At 28.3% G+C, this 21,079-nt stretch overlaps 2 protein-coding genes across 5 annotated transcripts; both read right to left on the bottom strand.

Annotated features, from left to right (window-relative positions):
• Positions 1-7,800: 7,800 nt before the first annotated feature.
• LOC136075085 (uncharacterized) lies at positions 7,801-11,971 on the bottom strand. Of its 2 annotated transcripts, none has more exons than XM_065787327.1 (2): positions 8,552-11,971; positions 7,801-7,995 (listed from the first exon to the last, which is right to left on the bottom strand). In XM_065787327.1, exon 1 carries the CDS (start codon positions 10,742-10,744, stop codon positions 8,951-8,953), a length of 1,794 nt encoding a protein of 597 aa, XP_065643399.1. In that variant the 5' UTR covers positions 10,745-11,971; the 3' UTR covers positions 7,801-7,995; positions 8,552-8,950. The 2 variants fall into 2 exon arrangements, with proteins under 2 accessions (XP_065643399.1, XP_065643398.1); XM_065787326.1 differs by lacking the exon at positions 7,801-7,995 and adding an exon at positions 8,058-8,241 and having other exon boundaries at positions 8,427-11,971.
• A 4,570-nt stretch (positions 11,972-16,541) lies between these two features.
• LOC136075084 (uncharacterized) lies at positions 16,542-20,838 on the bottom strand. Of its 3 annotated transcripts, none has more exons than XM_065787325.1 (9): positions 20,563-20,838; positions 20,033-20,263; positions 19,796-19,912; positions 19,360-19,416; positions 19,078-19,256; positions 18,807-18,980; positions 18,558-18,720; positions 17,231-18,049; positions 16,542-16,754 (listed from the first exon to the last, which is right to left on the bottom strand). In XM_065787325.1, exons 1-5 carry the CDS (start codon positions 20,564-20,566, stop codon positions 19,174-19,176), a joined length of 492 nt encoding a protein of 163 aa, XP_065643397.1. In that variant the 5' UTR covers positions 20,567-20,838; the 3' UTR covers positions 16,542-16,754; positions 17,231-18,049; positions 18,558-18,720; positions 18,807-18,980; positions 19,078-19,173. The 3 variants fall into 3 exon arrangements, with proteins under 3 accessions (XP_065643397.1, XP_065643395.1, XP_065643396.1); XM_065787323.1 differs by having other exon boundaries at positions 18,807-19,027; positions 19,195-19,256; XM_065787324.1 differs by having other exon boundaries at positions 17,231-17,313; positions 18,807-19,027; positions 19,195-19,256.
• Positions 20,839-21,079: the final 241 nt, after the last annotated feature.

Below are 21,079 nucleotides of genomic sequence, written 5' to 3'. Positions count from 1 at the left end.
GCTCATGTCATGGCATGCTATGACTCCAGACTCCTGAACTGTTTGCTGTGGTAGTATAGTTCGTTTCGTTTTTAAGACATGTAAAATTAGGAACACTTTTTAGCATTGTTCGATGTTGTTTGCAAATGTTTTGTCCAATACTGTACATATATATATATATATATATATATATATATATATATATATATATATATATATATATATATATATATATATATATATATATATATATATATATACATATATATATATATTTATATATATATATATATATATATATATATATATATATATATATATATATATTTATATATATATATATATTTATATATATATATATATATATATATTTAAATATATATATATATATATATATATTCTCTCGTATATATATAGATATCGTTTTTACAGCTATATAGTTTTAACAAGTTTTAACAAAACGGTTCTAAAATAATTGAAATAATATTGAGATATATTTTATGTACAAATTTATATAGTTAAGTATTACAATTTAAATTTTAAGAAAAAAAGTCTAAAAAACTAAACTTAAAGTTAAATATATTTAAACATCCGTCTTTTTTAATATATAGTATGTGGTTGGAATGTTAAATGCCGATTTGTATGTTATAAATATGCGGTTATCATTTGTGATTGTTTTTTCATTTTAGGATTCATATAAATATATATAAGAGCGTATCCTTTTACTAGCGGCTTTCGACATATTTGTTGATGGGACGTCTTTTTGTTTTTTGTTATGGTCTCAAAATTACGTTTAATTCGGACCGTAGAGAAAGCTTTACTTTTTCGGAAACTTCGATTTAGATATGGTCAAGTTACCTTTAATTCGGACCGTAGCGAAGACTTTACTTCTTAAACAATATTTTTCCCGCCTCTTACATCGTTTTAATATGACGACTAATATCATTGCTTTATCACCCAAAATAATTTTTTAACCACTCATTTGGCTTAAATTTATCTGGTCTTATTTTAGTATTTAGTTGATCTTATTACAATATTCTTCGGTGTATAATTTATCCGCTGATTTTCATGTTGTTGCTGTTATCAAGGAGCTTTTGTGCTATATTATCGTACGTTCATTACTCGGCTTCATTTTAATTTTCACAGACACAATTTTCGTCTTTTATTATTATTCAGAGAATTTCTTATAACCTTCACTACATGTTTAAATCATTACATTTTTGCAGGTGATATATATATGTTTTTTTCTACTTTCTAATATACTTGATTTTTAGTTATGATTTTAAGTTGCGCGGGTTGTTTCATTTTCTTACACTTTAGATTGGTTAACAAAATTCGAATGAAGTATCTATGACAACGTTAGAGTTTTTTGAATACTCTATTATGTTTTATTTTATTTTAAAAGGGTTTTGAATAGGGTATATTGCCATTTTATTGTTTTTGGTTTATTTGTGCTGGAAGTACCTATGTGGTTTGAATGGTTATAGGGAAAATTTATTAGCATTTTCTGTTTACACACTTTAGTTGTTTTTAGTTTTGTTTCTAGCGTTTTTATTTGAATTTTAATTTATTGTGCGTAGTTTTTTCTACCGTTGGTATGGTAAGTGATTTATTTAAATATTTTTACTTATATTGTGCAGCAGATTAACACTTTTCATATCATTAAAAAAATATTAGTGCTTTACAAATTTGGGTATGGTTGGGTTTTGACTATTTGTAGTGAATCCTTTTTTACTGCAGTATGGAATAGGCGTAAGTCGCGGGGTAAAGCATAAGTGGCGATGATGTTTGTCTGACGGAATAAACTAGTTATAAGTGCTGATCCTCATCGAAACGCCAGTAATAATAGACGCGACTCTGAGGAGATGTTTATTACTTAATCACTACACAAATTATGTTTACACATTGGCATTAATGTTTTTTTTCCATTCTAAGGCCTTTCATTGTTGTATGCATACTTTTAATTTTTTAATGTATTTTTTGTTTTATTTATTTTTTGTTTGGTGATATATTATTTTTTTTTGTTTATCTTAGTTCATATTAGTATTTATATAACAATTTTTTTTTTTTATTATCATTATTGTTAGTACTGTTTAGATGCATTGTGTGTCTTATTTTAAATATTCCTCTATTAATCTTTATTTTTGTCTTGACAACTGTCAAAATATTTTGATGTTTGAAAAATATTTATCCTTTATTCTAATGTATTTCATTTCTTCCCTCAGGTGTTCACTGCTCGTGTGTGCAGAATTATATATATGCCAAAGTTTATAAATAATATAGTTAAGTGTTAAAATTTAAATTTTTAGAAAAAAAGTCTAAAAAACTAAACTTAAAGTTATGTAGTCAAGGGAAACTCGCAGAAAATTGTGTGAGATCTTGTCTTCGAGAACCAATTTTTTAAATTAATTTCATGAGATACTTATATATATAATATGTTCACGACTTTTTGTTTGAAATATTTTGATATTTTAATAACTCATAAGATATCAGAAAATTTTTTAATTTGTTTTTTTAGATAACTTATAAGGAGTTTATATATTTCAGAAGTGACATTGAAGAATTTTTGGTATAACTTGTTTTACAGATAACGGACTGTCCATTGAATACCTCAACATTTTTTTGACAATTCTTACCTCCTTCTCCCTCTTGTCAACAACTTGTCAAACCTTCAGAGAGCCCCCTTTTCTATAAAATTACGTCAACACAAAAAATGAACCCATTTGTTTTTGATTTTTGGTTTCTGTTTTTTTAATATTCCATTTAATTATTACTCTATTTACTTTTTGAAACTAACAAACTTATAATCATTTGTTGTCTATTTTAAATGATTGTTGATTTACATTAATCATAACAAGATACCGTTAGAAGCCGCCTAACAGTAGATACTTTAACTGATCTAGTATCTATCTCTGTATCTGTTGCTATAATGTCGAAACTATAAATAAGATCAGTCATTATTTGCACACTCTCTATCAGCTATATTTGCTCATACTTTATGACTTATGAAAAGCTATAGGTTGATAAGAATAATTGTACTCCTCTTAAATTGACCTAAACTTTAACAAAGCGACTCAGTTTATCGTCCACTCAACTGTGTCATTTAAACCTTACAGGTTATTCAGGTAAAGGAAAAGCTTTAAATATTTTGATCATCAGCAAATTGTGCAAGGAAATTAGATTTTGATGCAGTTTAAAAAATTTTTGCAAGCATAGCAGTTATTATTTTTCCAAGATGGATTTTTTGGTTATTATTTTGGTTATTAGTTAAGCTATTTTAATCTTTATTAATGATTAGACTATACCTATTTATAGAATACTTTATATTTGCGCTTCATTTATAAAAAAAAAATTGTAATAAATTAAGACAATGATAAATAGTTTGAATTTTTTTATTTTTTTGACTCCAGAAAACCAAAAGCTCCAGAAGCCAAAAATTCTTTAAAGAAATTTTTAAATTTAAAAATCGAAAAATGCTTTTTTTTATTGGGAACCGTAAATAATTAATATTAAAACCTTATAAAGTCTATTGTTTGTTTAGCTATTAGTTAAATAAAAAAGAATATTAAGGTGGCTTGGCGAAAGATACGCGTGGCTTAAACCTACACAATAAAATTGATCCTATAATGCTCTTTTCAACTTTTTTTCAACACTTTTTCTGTCTTTTGTTGTTTTATCAAAACTATGTATTATCATTGTTTAGAACCGCCTTTAGAAACGCAGTTACTTTTTTTTGTAATTTACTTTGCATGTAAATTTTCTAAATGTAACCAGTTCAATCTTCTTTCAAAAGCCTTGATTGTATTTTTAAAGGAGATGCTAAAATTATTTTCTCCTTAGGTTAACCTCTCGCCGTATGCCTTAATATAACTACCCACGCTAATAAGCTATTTAATTAAAATAAACTTTAACAAAACATTGACAAAAAATATTTTACAATTTCTCAGTCGAATTTCACGAAAGTCATGCTGTCATTTGCCTTAATTCTTATTTACAACCACTCGAACCAATAAGCGTATATTAACTTCAATTCGTATGAGGTTATAATATAACGCCATTTAATAACTGTTTGTTTTTTATTTCTAGAATATTTAACCGGCAAAGTAGCCAGGTAAACCTCTTTTCACTAACTTTGTGTTAATTCTGCATTTATAAAAAAAGACATTTTTTCAACTTGATAATCTTTCACGCCATGTATATCTTTAGATCAAATACTTTGGCCTAAAGAAACTGACTAGTTATGTTGATTTTAAACAGCACGTCCACACTACCATGTTGATTTTAAAGAACACGTCATACCATACTACCAAAGAAAAAACGAACTTAAAACTAAAATTAGCTTTTGAAATAATTCTTGCATATGTTAGCGTTACCTTGCATATGTTAGTGTTTTACCTTGCTCATGTTAAACTTGCATATACTTTGGGAAAAAAAATGAACTATGGCTATATTTGTCTTTATAAATTTGATTGTATTTTGCATTTTCTAGTCAAACGTCTTACTTTCTACGTTTCGATACTTATTTTCGACACTTATCAACTTATTTTGACGAATAACTTTTAAAGTTATCCGTCAAAATAAGTAAAAATAAGTTAAGGATTGTTACTGTCACGTGATCAAATAATTAATTGTTTAATTTTCTGGCTCTGACAAAAATATCTTGTGATCTTTTTTCAAATCCTAGCTTATGTTTAATTATTAGCAGTTTATGCATGTACGCATCTGTACATTTGTAAGTGAATATATGCTTATATTTATATATGTATATATGTGAATGTTATTTTTATTTTAATTATGCTGTTAATGGAATTTTTTGATTGTAACACGGTATATGCGGAATATATAATTATACTGTGAAATTTTAATGTTAGCGAAAAAAAAAAAAAAAACTTGTAGAAGATTATTTGCCGTGAGTCGGTAAAAGAGTTTCTGCTACCCGTTTGCATTATATTAGACGTGTGCTATCGCGTCCAGATTTTTTTAATACTAGTGTAAAAAAATACGTTTTAGACAAAATGCACAAATTTTTTTTACTGAAACTTTTTTTATTGGCTCAACTTTTAAAATTGAACCAATAAAAATAATCAATGTTTTAAAATTCACTCTATTTTAAATTTGAAAACATTATCATAAATTTATTTTTGAAGATTCCTAAGAATACTCATGGAAATTAATGAATAAAACAAACACATGACATACGACAACAAAGTTTGATCTAAAGGATGTTCGGTATGATAATAAGAGTGTTTCAGAGTTATATTCATATGTTCTATTATCACAGTATGGATCAGGATGGTCAAATATTGAAAATATCTCATTTGTAATCTTTAAACCTGTTAGTAATTTAAAATCTCTTAAATCTTCGAAAGCATAAAACTCTTCACCTGGGTATTTTTTAGTTATTTCGTTATAGTAGGTTAGATGAAATTTTTAAAATAAATAAATTCTAGGTTGTTATATATCATTAGAAAGAGCTTCAATTGAATATTTTAAATGTGAAAAAATTATCAAAATCGAGCGATTCCACAAGAAGTTATGACGTCTTTAGTAACGATTTTTGGATATATGGATTTGTTGATGAAACTGTGGTCAAAATAAAGTTTTTTTTAACTAAAATTATTAAAACTTTGTCAATTCTTATTTAAATGCTTAAAACTTGGTGTCAATAGTTAGATATAAGAATAATCTACACATTAACACTAGCCGACACCCTCAGGCCGTATCTGGTGGACTAGAGGGGCCACTCAACCTCCACCTTTAATGTCATAATATCATTAATTCATCTATAAAAGAGTATTTATTTATGAATAAACTAATTTTTGTATGCTAGTAGTTGCTTTAATTTCCTTCTAGAACAAATATGAGGTTGATCTTTAAGTCAGGGTGTATGAGGGGGGAGGGGGAGGTAGTAAACACCCTATTATTTAAAACACCCTATTAATATATTTTTTTTAAATTATAGGAATTTTTCAGAGAAAAGGTGGGACTAACCTAAAAAATGGGTATGTGGGAAGGGGTGGGTTATAGGGTTAAACACCCTATTATTAAAAATTATTATTTTTATATTTATTTAAAAAAAAGTAAATCTAGTATAAAAATTACAAATTATATTATTATATACTAGATTATAATGATATTATTATATACTAGATTACAACAAATTGTATTATTATATACTAGATTAAATCATATACTAGTTGCGCACATCGAATCAGGGGCAGGTTGTGTCACTCCACCTCAAACTTAAAAAACATAAATATATTATTAAAAGTGTAAATATTAATTAATTTTCATATGAAAGTAGTTGTTTTAATTTCCTTCCGAGATAATTAAAATTTTCCTTCCACCAAATACGAGAGGAAAATCTTTGATTTTATATTTATCAAAGATGTTCATAAAAATATTAGAATGAGTTTTGAAAAATATTTCAAAATAATATTTTAATTCAATTTTGTCTTGGCTTTTAGTTAATGATTAGGATATTTAATTCCAATAATGAAACTAAATAGTAGCCATAATTAACAATAGACACGACGAGAGCGTAAGCCAGAGCCGTCTATTAAAAAAATTGCAAGTTCCACTACTTGCTGTACCTTTTTGCAAGTTCCACTACTTGCGGTACTTTTTTTGTGCAAGTTTCACTACTTGCTCTACTTCTTGCAAGTTCCACTACTTGCAGTACTTTTTTTTGTTGCAAGTTCCACTACTTGATGTACCTTTTTGCAAGTTCCACTACTTGCGGTACATTTTTTTGTGCAAGTTCCACTACTTGCGGTACTTTTTTTTTGCAATTTCCACTACTTGCTGTACCTTTTTGCAAGTTCCACTACTTGCTGTACCTTTTTGCAAGTTCCACAACTTGCGGTACTTTTTTTGTTGCAAGTTCCACTACTTGCGGTAATTTTTTTGTGCAAGTTTCACTACTTGCTCTACTTCTTGCAAGTTCCACTACTTGCAGTACTTTTTTTTGTTGCAAGTTCCACTACTTGATGTACCTTTTTGCAAGTTCCACTACTTGCGGTACTTTTTTTGTGCAAGTTTCACTACTTGCTCTACTTCTTGCAAGTTCCACTACTTGCAGTACTTTTTTTTGTTGCAAGTTCCACTACTTGATGTACCTTTTTGCAAGTTCCACTACTTGCGGTACATTTTTTTGTGCAAGTTCCACTACTTGCGGTACTTTTTTTTTGCAATTTCCACTACTTGCTGTACCTTTTTGCAAGTTCCACAACTTGCGGTACTTTTTTTGTTGCAAGTTCCACTACTTGCGGTAATTTTTTTGTGCAAGTTTCACTACTTGCTCTACTTCTTGCAAGTTCCACTACTTGCAGTACTTTTTTTTGTTGCAAGTTCCACTACTTGATGTACCTTTTTGCAAGTTCCACTACTTGCGGTACTTTTTTTGTGCAAGTTTCACTACTTGCTCTACTTCTTGCAAGTTCCACTACTTGCAGTACTTTTTTTTGTTGCAAGTTCCACTACTTGATGTACCTTTTTGCAAGTTCCACTACTTGCGGTACTTTTTTTGTTGCAAGTTCCACTACTTGCTGTACCTTTTTGCAAGTTCCACAACTTGCGGTACTTTTTTTGTTGCAAGTTCCACTACTTGCGGTACTTTTTTTGCAAGTTCCACTACTTGCTGTACCTTTTTGCAAGTTCCACAACTTGCGGTACTTTTTTTGTTGCAAGTTCCACTACTTGCGGTACTTTTTTTGTTGCAAATTCCACTACTTGCGGTACTTTTTTTGCAAGTTCCACTACTTGCTGTACCTTTTTGCAAGTTCCACAACTTGCGGTACTTTTTTTGTTGCAAGTTCCACTACTTGCTGTACCTTTTTGCAAGCTCCACAACTTGCGGTACTTTTTTTTTGCAAGTTCCACTACTTGCTGTACTTTTTTTTTGCAAGTTCCACTGCTTGCTGTACCTTTTTGCAAGTTCCACTACTTGCTGTACCTTTTTGCAAGTTCCACTACTTGCGGTACTTTTTTTGTTGCAAGTTCCACTACTTGCTGTACCTTTTTGCAAGTTCCACTACTTGCTGTACTTTTTTTTTGCAAGTTCCACTGCTTGCTGTACCTTTTTGCAAGTTCCACTACTTGCAGTAATTTTTTTTGGTGCAAGTTCCACTACTTGCTGTACCTTTTTGCAAGTTCCACTACTTGCTGTACTTTTTTTTTGCAAGTTCCACTGCTTGCTGTACCTTTTTGCAAGTTCCACTACTTGCGGTACTTTTTTTTTGCAAGTTCCACTGCTTGCTGTACCTTTTTGCAAGTTCCACTACTTGCGGTAATTTTTTTTGGTGCAAGTTTCACTACTTGCTGTACCTTTTTGCAAGTTCCACTACTTGCTGTACTTTTTTTTTGCAAGTTCCACTGCTTGCTGTACCTTTTTGCAAGTTCCACTACTTGCGGTACTTTTTTTTTGCAAGTTCCACTGCTTGCTGTACCTTTTTGCAAGTTCCACTACTTGCGGTAATTTTTTTTGGTGCAAGTTCCACTACTTGCTGTACCTTTTTGCAAGTTCCACTACTTGCGGTACTTTTTTTTGTGCAAGTTCCACTACCTTCTGTACCTTTTTGCAAGTTCAACTACTTGCGGTACTTTTAAAATTGAATTGAAAGTGATATGACCCAGCTAATAAACATTTTACCATGTTTTGACTTTAGGTGCCTAGTTTGCTATTGCATAAGTATTATGACATATGGGAATATTTAAATTATGAAAATATTAATTCGCCCGACACAACATCAGCAACCAGCTGGAACTTTTTCATACAGTAGTCAATAGCTTCAGAATCAGTTTCATCTTTAGTCCAGTATGAAATAGTGTAAATGACGCCGTTCTGTGTTTTTTTAAGTTTTTCCACTCTGCCATCATACGAGGCTGTCATTGTTGAATTCATATCATACCATTCATGACATAGATTTCTCCCAACAATCTTTTCACACATAACATCATTTAAATCATGAATTTACTTAGTAGACAAGTTTTGAAACAAATTCAGAATTTCACTGATAGTTAGTAACAATAACTGTCGCTCTAATTGTTGTTTTTCTTTTTCATCCATTTTTTGTCGTTTATCAGTCTGTCTTTTAGAAATTTCAGTTCTAATTTTTGCATGTTCGATTCGAGTTTTTATTCGATTTTTTCGTGCTGCCTGAATAGCCCATTTAATAACCTTTTCTCTAGAAAAGTCATCAAGATTGTCAAGATAATCCACAGTCTTATTCTTCTTGGTTTTTAACTTGCAAGATATATAGTCAATTGTTGCATTAGGGGATCTTCCTTTAGCAGCACTGAACATTCCCATTAACTCCTCACTGTCTATGTTATGAAGCCGTGCACTTGCTGTTTCCTCTAGAAGTGCCTGTGTAATTGTAATGGAAAAATAACGCTTATACTGCCTATTCAAAACCTCAGTTATTGCAATGAGACAAGCCTTAGTCATAGCAATAACCTGGGCATCAATTGTACATATTTTTGTTATTGGTTCAAAAATATTTGGTAGGAGAGTATTTCCGAAAAAGTCTGTTTCTCTGCAAAAGATTGCAGCTGGATTACATTTGCAATCTTCAACTGTTTGCACAAGTTTTTTAATTATTGCAATACCACCAACATGATCAAAAGTTGCACTTTCAGATGATACATAAAACGTTGTCATCCAGGGTCCTGTAAGAATTTTTCCAAATAATGCAAGCACGCACATTTGTTTTACAGCAGTTGTATTACAAAATGCATCCCGCAGAATTTTTTGTAAAGTTTTTCGTTTGACTGCTCCAATTGTCAAAAAATTCATAAATTTTGTATAGTGTTTTACAAAAACAAAACAAGTATGGAACAGAATATGAAGACGGTTTCCACGATACCTTGGAATAATACCTCGTGGTAATTCATTATTGTCTAAAAAATTCACAAATCCTTGTGGATCGCCTTTAACGTCTTTAAACCTCATCTTATTCATAGCCAAAACAACTTTGACTGCCATACAATCATACCCAAATAGTTGGCACGTTTCAATTTTCAGTGACTTCATTGCTAAACGACATGAAGTAGCAATTGTGTCAAGAGGGTGCAAATGGCAGTTTAGCTCATTAAGATTTTTAGCCCAGATTTTATTAACTTTTGTAATTGTAAGATGGTTAACCGAAACTCTATCAGACATTGTGTTTGATATATTTGAAATGACCAAACGACGAGATTCATCGTAGGGCTTTAAATGAAGTTCTGAATAAACTAAAGCAGTATGATCAACTTCATTACATATGTGGTTTGCATAATCAACAGCTGTCCCACCCGGTGATTGGTCTATAGCAATAACCTGGCATTTATCTTTGGACGTAAAGTGAATACTGTTGACATGAACACCTTCTTGTGTTGTTGCATCAAACCCAAGAGTAAGATAATTATTATTGATGGTCCATTCTGCTACTTGGAGGTCCGCAATATTGCCAAGCTCACGAGCCATTTGGTCAACAGTACTACGTTGAGGAATGTGAGAAAACAAAATACCTAAATATTTGGCAATTTTGTCCAGTAAAAATGGAATATTAGCTGTTGGGACGTTGGACAATATCATGCTGTAAATTATCATCCTCATTTTTAATGGATAAGTTTTATCATCTAATGTAATTGTATTATTTATAGTGCCATTCTCCAGCTGGGTCATATCATTTTCTAAACTATTAATAGCATTTGTATTTATTTTAATATCAGCATTATGTTTAATAGTCAATTTTTTAAACCTATCTCTCTCTTTAATTTTCATTGCCTTTTTTCTAGCGATAAAATTGCGAATTCGTCTACTGTAATAGTAGGTTTGTAATTTATTTTTTAAGTCTCTACTGGTAGCTCTTAAAGTTTTAATTATCTGTTCTTTTCTTTGAGAACTTTGTCTGAAAACTTTCAATTTATATGGAAAGCTGAGTAGTTTAGCTTTCACAAAAGCTATCTTCTTACGATTATCTATGGATGAACTAGCTAATTTACATGACAAATAAGACAACCTGGCTTTTAATTTTTGTTTTCTAGGACTTAATATTTCTTTTGAAGATGGCCTAGTTTTTGAATTTTTACTACTGCCATTACGTTCATTACTTATCAGAGATGTAAAACTAATATTTTTTGGTGATTCCCCAGAAGAACATGCAATATTGTAAATACTACTAGAGGTAGGCTGCAATGCAAGTGTCAAAGTTTTATCGCATGGAAAAGGCTTGTTGCAAAATGAAACCAAACTTTCTTTTTTAACTTTAAAACATTTTGCCCATTTTTGGCTAATTTCACCAGATTTTTAACTTGATTTCAGTTGGTGGTAATATTGAAATATTCATTCACTTTGGCAACAGTTTTTTTATATAACTCTCCATTGAGAGTAAAAAGTAAAAGTATATGCTCATTGGTACACGCATTGTTTGTTCCTGATGACAAAGTAAAGTTATCTACTAAATATTTCTTGAATACTCCAAAAAATAACTTTGTAATATACTTTTTTTTGGGCATATTATACCTTAAAAGATTAAAATTAAGTTATAATAAAGAACACATTTTACAGTTATCAAACTACAGTGATTGTAAATAACCTTTGCAATAAGCAACAAAATAAAACACACACAATTAAAAATAAGATTTTAAAGTTACACAACTTTCATACATCCTTAAATAACTGTTTCATTATACAAAATAAGTGTTTTATCAATAACAAATGAATGAAAATTGACATATTAATTCTGAAATACCAAAATATAAATTACAATTTCATCATAAGAAATTGTATAAAAATTAAAATCATCTTTACAACAAAAAGTTTTAGGATCCTGGAATTAATTTTGTCCAGCCGTTCAATAAACAAACATAGCTAAAAATATTTGACTTACAACAACTGTGGTACACAATTTTCAAGTTTAAACAATTTCCATTTCATAAACTAATTTTCATATTGTCCGTAAATATTTAAATTATCTAAAGAGAAAAATAAACATGAATAAAAAATTAAACAAATCTAAAATAAATCATTGAAAAATATTTTGTCATAATAAAAAATGTATAATAAAAATAATCAAAATAAGCCTGAAGATATACAAATCTTGTTTTTATTGAATGGTATATACATTAAATAAGCAACAGTGATACTTAAAAAAAAGAGATACCACTATTTCACTAAAAAGTTTTAGTGCTTTAACAAAATATTAAATAAATAATCGATAATAATCTAATCAATGCAATCTTTATAAATACAAAAATGATGTGATATGTTTTTAAACAATATTAATTTAAACTTAAATAATATTAAATTGCAAGTAAGATTTAACCATTAAATAACAATTCAAAAATAAAACACCAAATTTGATTTTGATGCAATTACACATATATATTTTTTACATATTAGTTACAAGTTTTTTATTAATACCCTTCTGCCTCTACCACCTCTTCCTTCTCTACCACCTCTTTCATTCCGACCACCTTTGCATGAAAACTCGGCAGGCCATTTAAAAGATGGTCTGTCCTCACCCCCATAATGGACCCATTTTTGAAAAGATCTGTTGGTATACGGCCCTGGGTGGTTGTACCTATATCTTCTATAATCGACAAAAGTAACTCCTGAAAAAAACTAGTGATATATATTTGAATATAATAATTATTTGATACAAATAATAAAAAATACTTGGATAAAGATTACAAGGTAAAACAAACAGACTTTTTCAATATTTACTATAGTTTTAAAATTACATTTTTTTACGAATCTATAATAAATACTATTTCCAGTACTTGTTACCACATTTCAAGGACATGGTAATGGAGAAGTACCAGATGTAGAGGCCACTAAATTTACATTAGTACAAAAACTAGAAACTTGGAAAGTTAGTATTTTATCTAACTGAAATCCTATTTAAAAGAACGGTAAACAATTAAATAGAAAATTACAAACCTATCGATGGAGATTTAGATGCCACTAAAGATTAATACAGAAAAAGGTTAATAAGTTTGAATTAAAAACATTTTTAATAAGAAATGTTACAGCTGAAATTTATAAAATGTACAAACTAAATGTAGAATTCATTAAAAGTGTTTAAATACAGTTTAGCAGTAGCAGATCATGTGAACTGATTTATTTTTTAATCATGCAAATCAATAATTTAAAATAAGAACCTGCACACAGATTTTTCTAATTTTTCTAAAAGTAAAAATTTCTTAAACATTATTTAAATAATCACTCAAAATACAAGATAGCTCATCATGTAATATTACTTAACGAAAATCATATTAAATTGTAAATGCCAAAAGCTTTTGACCCCACTAAAATTGTTATATAAAACCAAAGTGCATTCTAAAGAAAGAATTTTTTTCTTTGATTTTTGAAGACCGTAATAATTTATAAATTATAAAAATTATAAAACATTTACATAAAATTAATGTTTAACAATATTACATCAATAATACATTTTATGTATTACAGTTTTTTTTATCTCAAATTATTCGTTAAAAATTATAAATAAAAAGTATATGAATGATTGAAAAAGTGAAACAATAATGTCTTCAAAAAAATACTGACCCATTCTACATTTATCTGCACCTTAACAATGTTAAAAATGTTTTAAAAAATATTTACACATTGTATTATATATTTTATATATATATATATATATATATATATATATATATATATATATATATATATATATATATATATATATATATATATATATATATATTATATATGTTATATATATTATATATATATATATATATATATATATATATATATATAATTATTAAAAAATAGTATTATTTTTTTTTTTATATATTTAAATATATTATTATCTTATTATTAATAAGATAAACAAGGTCAAGAATAAATTTATTTTAGTGTATTCAATTTAAAAGTTTTTAGTCCTTACTTGTTTCAATTATTGTCTCAATAACACTGATTGGAATATTCATTTTTGTCTAAATCAATTTATTTTATTACATTATTAAAAAGTTTGTGAAAAAGTTTAAAAATAAAACAAATTATAATAATTATTATTATGTAGTCTACATTGAATATAACCAAAAACTTTTTACATTTTTCAAAACCGTCGCCCCCCTTTTATCCCTCGGACACAAGTTCAAAAAATGGAATTGAGGTACCAAATTTGGGGGAAAAAATAGGGATAGCTGGCATGTTTATTTTTCAATAAAATTTGGCAGCATGGTGCAGGTGCAGAATGCTTGAAATGAAACAATATTTTTAACATCAATAAATCCACTTATAAAATTAATTATTGTAATCAAAAGACAAAAATTATTCAAGTTTAACCTTAATAATTTTTAAAAAAAATCTATGTCAATAATAAATTTTGAAAATTGTGGCAACAATAAACAAACATTAAAAAGCGTGGCACAGAATTTTAGCACATTTATCGGTGCCGTAAACCGCGATTTCCGCATACCTAGTTATAGGTGTATCGATATGATTGAATAGGACACGTTTAAACCAGACATGATTTAGAAACGTAAATTTTACTTTTGATTACTCTAAAATAAAACGCACTTCTGTCATTATATCTTGTCCAAAAAATCGAAGCATTTATGAATATAAGGTAGCAACTTGTTTAAATGATTCTCCAGCTCTCTAATGTAAAAATGATATTTATATAAAGGAATATGCATAAATATATGTTTTACTTTAATCTTCTGAATGCTCCTCTTTCAGTTTGCGCGTGTTTTTACACTTAGAGTTCTTACACTTAGAGTTTTTTACACTTGGATTAAAAATGGCGTCTACTTATTTTGGAGTTTTATAATTTGTAGTTGTTTGGAACACCTTTATACTAACGGCTATAGCAGATATTGTTATAAAATCGGAATTTATTGAAACAAGGCTACAGGATGCTTCACATTATTTGAACTAGCGTTACATTGAATCTAACATAAACATACAAAGGTTTTCATTTTTCAAAATTGTTAAATACTAACAAGACTATCAATTTTTTTTTTTAAACAGCAAGCTTTCTTATATAAGACTATACTAACCCTTGTTAACAATATAAAAGTAAAACAAAAGTTAAATTTGTTGCTGATCTTTACTATTCACACAATCTCTATTGCATATTGTTAATTAGCATATATATATATAGTGTAACTGATATATGTATATGTGAATTTATATGTGTGTGTATATGTATATTTGTACATGTGAATAGTGTATATATTGTGCTTGCTATATTCTATATTAATTTATTAGTGTAAGTTCTATATAAATTTATATAGTTGCTTTATTCTAATAAATTTATATTCCATCTATATTATAAGTTTGTGTACTTATATAGCTTTATTCTTATATAGTCTTATACTTAAAATATACAAATGCTCATTATTACTAAATAGTATTAGTGTATTTACCAATATCATAAAATTATATTTCATATTATTAATTTATATTTACTGTTATATTGCTTAATTACCCCTATAAACTTAAAAACAAAATATTTAGTTATCTAAACTTATATTTTCTGTTATGACTATAATATAAAGTTTCTCTTTTTAACTTTGTTTAAAGTATTATTATAAAAAGATAGTATATATACATACTATATACATTAGTAATATCTTACACATAAAAATTGATTTACAACTTTGCTTTATCATTTTAATTTGTTGCTCTATCATTTTGTATGCATTATCTCTATATGCTTAGAAACTTCTAATTGACTTAAATGTAATTCAAAAATATTAATTTATGAAATATGATATTAAAACAATCCTGCAAACTTTGCAAAAAAAATGTATCTAAAAACCATAGAGTCATCCAATGTGACTGCTGCTTTTCTTGGATTCACACAAAGTGCAATATAATCAATAAGCATACATATAACATTATCTCCAATGACTCTTTAGAATGGTATTGCTCTGACTGTATTTCCGAAAATATACCATTTAGTACCCTTTCCGATCATGAACTTATACTTACACTTTCATGCAAGAATCTTCCATTAAAGCTATTAATCTCTTGAATTTCCTGCTCACCTAAAAAGTCTATATAGAGATATGAATAATGTATATAATCCAACTATTAATTGTAAATATCTTGATGTTACTGAATTCAATAATTCTTTAAATCCTGATACTGATATATATCTTCATCTCAATTTTGCTTCCTTGCCACAACATATTGACGATCTCCGTCTTAGCTAACACACCAGCGTTGGGCCAACGTTGGCCCAATGCTTCTTGTAACGTTGGCCCAACGTTGGCATCCAGCGTTGGGCCGATTCCTTGATGGCCGCCGGGCATACAATGGCCCGATTACATTGGCCCAATGCAGTTTAGCCAGCATTTATCCGACGATATATTTTATTAGGTTCAGTGAATTATAAACGCTACTTGTAACTAGCACGCAGTTAGTTAGATCATTGTTAACATAAAATTTCTTAAATTTGTTTATTTTTAATGTATTAAAAAGATTGCAATTGCAATCGACGTATGATTAAAGCTATTTAAATTGTTTTAATCAAATACAAACAGAAATGTGTTTGTTATTTCATTCAAGCTAAGTTTATTTTCAAGGTGAAAAACAAAACATATTCAATAAAATGAAATGTATATCAGATAATATTAAAACTGTTATACAATAATCTAGACATTATCTTCGCCATTTGCATCAATGCCTTTGTCCCAAAGTTCCGAGTGGCATGCATAATCAATCCTCGCACCATCTGACTTTTTTCGGTCGTACAATTTACGAATCCACGACTTCATGTGATCGTTTACTTCCGTTTTTGAAACATCTTTCGCACCTTGTCGTAAAAAAAATACATTTAAATATTATTAAATAACCTTGTGTTAAAACATTTCAAAAACTTTAGTAGCCCTAAAAAATAGATAAACTACAGTTTAAAAGTAATTTGTTGGGCAATCATTAAAAAGACAACAAATGAAACCAATTACATTCTATTTACATTTAAACCAAACTTTATTTATTTTTCGTAAAGCCAACTTGGGTTTCCTAAAAGTTAAAACCTTAAATAGGGTTACATTCAGTTATAACTTAAGTATAAGTTAAAACCTACATGTTATAAAGATGGTATGCAATGGCAAAAATATATTGTCAGTTAATACCACAGCAACATCTGAGGAGCGCAGCGGTGGATTAATACTTTTATAGGCCTGGATCTAATATTTTTTGGAGGCTTTTTTTATACTCTACAGTGTAATAATGGCTACTAAAAAATATGTAATATTTAAAATTTAAAAGCAAAAAAACATTATTTACGTCGAGACATATTAATGTTGATAAACCAGGTGACATTCTTCGCATAGGCAAAATGCTATTCTGTTGTTCACTCACATTACTAACTAAAAGTAAATATAACATATTTAAGAAATTATAAAAGAACAAACAAAAAGCAGTACTTTCATCATGTAACATCTTGCAAAGACATTTTTTTGTGATTTTCTGTTCAAATAAATCAAATGCTTGCTCCCGCTTTAATGTTGGAGCTGATTAATAGATTAAATAAAGATATACTTAGGTTATTATTTGACCTAAACAACTGTCTCATTAAAGGTGTTCTATTTTTATATAAAAATAAATTATTACTACTTTTCTGTTAAGAGCCATTACAACAGCATAAAAACAAACTAGGCATTAAAAATATCAATAAAGCAAAAAAAAACAAATTATTATATTTAAATATTTAATGCATCAAGTGTGTGTAATAATGTAACACTTGATGCATCAAGTGTGTGTAAATTCATTTAAGGTAAATTTATTTATAAGGAGGTATCAAAATGCTTTTTCAAGATGAATAATAAATCATATTTAATAAAATGAAATGTATATTAAAGAATATTAAAACGGCTAAATATTAATTTTCATCGTCATCTACATCATTGTGACCTTCTTTATCACACAGTTGCGAATCCTCAGTCCTCAAACGTTTGTTATTTGAATTGTCAACTGTGTGACGTTTGCGCCCCCCTGAACCATCCGATTTTTTTCTGTCGCACGAATTACGAAGCCACGTTTTTACGTAATCACTTATTTCCGCTTTAGTAGCTTTTTTTGTGTATGGATTATGCTGCACTGCACCTAATCATTAATATATATATATATATATATATATATATATATATATATATATATATATATATATATATATATATATATATATATATATATATATATATATATTATTTAATAAAATGTACACTGAACATACGAGTAATGAAAAAGTATAATAAATTCGATGAACTTTAATTTGAAAGTAGATAAAGTCATTGGTTGGGCGACCATTTAAATAAAAAGAAAAAGAAACCAATGACTTTTTAGTTACTTTCAAAACAAAGTACATTTATTTTTCATAGGACTAACTTGGGTTACCTAAAAGTTAAAATTATTATGACGTTAAAAGTTATAACCTTTAAAAGGTAAAAGGTTTATTACGGATAAGGTTTATGGTATCAAGTTTAAACCTTATGCAAAGTTACATTAAGTTACATGTACAAATTACAAAGTTACATGTACAAACATGACGAAAAATGCATAAGTAAATTTTGTTAGGTTATAACTGAATTAACAACATGTTTTAATCATCAACCGTAAATTGCAGATAATATCTTCATGTTTTTGATCCCTTTCTTTTGCCCTCCACGGCCTTCAAAGTTTATTTGTTGAGCCACTTCTGTAACCATTACCTCAGACAGAACGTTTTTCACTGTCTCGGCAACAGATCGCCCACCGATCTGACCAAGATGCATAATCTAAAAAGTTTTATAATAGGCCCATAAAATGTTTCATAATAGAAGCTAAAAATTCATATCAAAAGTATAAACTAAATTAATTATACCACTGCATCCATTGAGGCTTTTTCTAGTAGAATCAGTTCAAGATGTTCTAATTGTACGATGATACGCAATGGCAATGATATATTAGCAGGTAATGCAACAGCAATATCTGATGAGCCAACAACATTCAGTATCATTTTCTGCTGTGCAAGACATGTATCTAATTTTTGCTCTATCTTTGTAAGGCGAGCAAAAATTGAATGAAGTAAGGTAGGATGATCGTCTTAAAAAGATTTCAAATTGAACAAAACTATTTAAGCTAACCTAACTTACCTAATTTTATACACAGCAAACACTGAATGCAGTAAGAAAAACACTGATAACAGCTTGACAACAGAACAACATTAACAACATTTTCAATGGAAACAGCTAACCATCCAGTTTAATTACCTTGGTTATTGCCACTTTTTGTGTAAAATGATGTGCTACGAAGTGTTCCTGATCAGTTTCACCTTAATTAACAATTTCTCAAAAACATTACACAACTTGTAACATATTTTGCATTATAATATTTACAACTAAAAAACAAACAAAAAGCTAAAATATTTAATTTACCTTGCAACATTGATAAACCAGGTGACTTGCTATGCCATTTATCACTCACATTACTGACTAAAAGAAAAGTAAACATAATTAAAATTAAAAACAAAAAAGTACTTTCATATTGCAATATCTTGCAAAAATATTTTTTGTGATTTTCTGTTGTAATAAATAAACTGCTTAAACTATCTCCTATTTTGAAGCTGAACTATTGATAAATTCAATATTTTAATAAATATATTCAAGTTATATGACCAAAACAGCTGTCTTAAAGTAAGTCAAAGCAGAATGGAATCACAAATGGAATTAGCAATTAGAGAAGAACCAATTTCAGGCAAATTTGACTGGATTAATTTTTCAACTCACACATTATTATTTTGCAGTTAAGAGCCATTTAAACTGCATACAAATAAATTAGGCTTTTAAAATTGTGAAAAACCAAAAAAGATACCTGAATCCAGTGTAAACTTATCTAACTTTTCATATTTCTTTTTTTCAGTGGTATTTTGTATGTTTATCTTGCTGCTTCCTAACCTGTCATGGATCTGGCTTTTTCCAGACTTGTTTCCTACAACAATTGTAAAACTCAAGTTGTCAATAATGATGAGACAAAATCAAAACAGATATTTCTTAATTATACTATTATGTATTTTTATTTATATTTTTTAATTACGCTGTTATCACTCACCATGCATTTTTTCAAAAATTCCTCCAGGCAAAGCGGGAATTGGGGGCAATCTACGTTCATCATATTGCTCTTGAGACTGTTTTTCAATTTCTGATAGAAAATCAAGACTATCAACATCAGAATATTGTTTTCTTTTTGTAATTTGCTTGCGGTTGACTTTCTCATGATCAGATTCTAAGTTAGATTGGTACTCAGCAGTTTTTGAGTGCTTTCTGGCTGCTTCTAAAGTGCCTAAACAGTAAAAAAGAATTTAGAAAAAAGTAATAATTTTTTTTTTTTTTAATATAAGTCTTGCTGTTCGACCATTAGAAACTAATTTTTGGAGGTCATAAAATAAATGTAGACCTTTCATTGAGTATTCTATATAACACCCTGAAATGCTAATAATTACTGAAAACTAATTAAAACATATTTAGAATTAATTTTATTTAGAAAACAAACATAATTAAAGTATATTCAATATGTATACAGTATATCAATATACTTTATGTATATGTATAGTGGGTATACAGTATATTAATATCCTTTACCCATTTTTGTTTTCAAAAAAGTTGTTGTATTTGATTATTACCATACTGCTGAAGCACTTGCAAGCGACAAAGTTTTCACACTCCTACAACTGGTTCAGTTGCATTTTTAATAGCATTTTTTATCTGTCCAGTTGACCTGAAAGGCGGCCAGTATCCGAACTTGTTTCCTTCTTGTATCCAAGACTTTGGAATTGCTTCAACAGAATTATCATTTTCATCTTCAAAATGAACAACAACATAATATGCCATTCTAATAAAATTTTTTATAATTCTAAAAACACATTCTTGTATAAAAATTTACAAATACACATTTCTGCAAAAGTAGACGTATTTATAGAACACTAAATTTTCTTGAAAATTAAAAACAGTTTTCGATTTCCAGTGTCAACAAAATTTATATTAAGGTAATGTATACCAAGAACATTAATTTAATTTTAAAAAATTCATAATTTTTTTTTATATACATTACCTTAACACAAATTTAAAAACAAAACAAAAAAACAATTAAATACTTTTT

The sequence above is a fragment of the Hydra vulgaris genome, chromosome 01 (assembly GCF_038396675.1).
Source record: "Hydra vulgaris chromosome 01, alternate assembly HydraT2T_AEP".
Lineage (NCBI taxonomy): Eukaryota > Metazoa > Cnidaria > Hydrozoa > Anthoathecata > Hydridae > Hydra > Hydra vulgaris.
The sequence above is the reverse complement of the archived record's forward strand: the minus strand, read 5'-3'. Positions and strand labels throughout refer to the sequence as shown.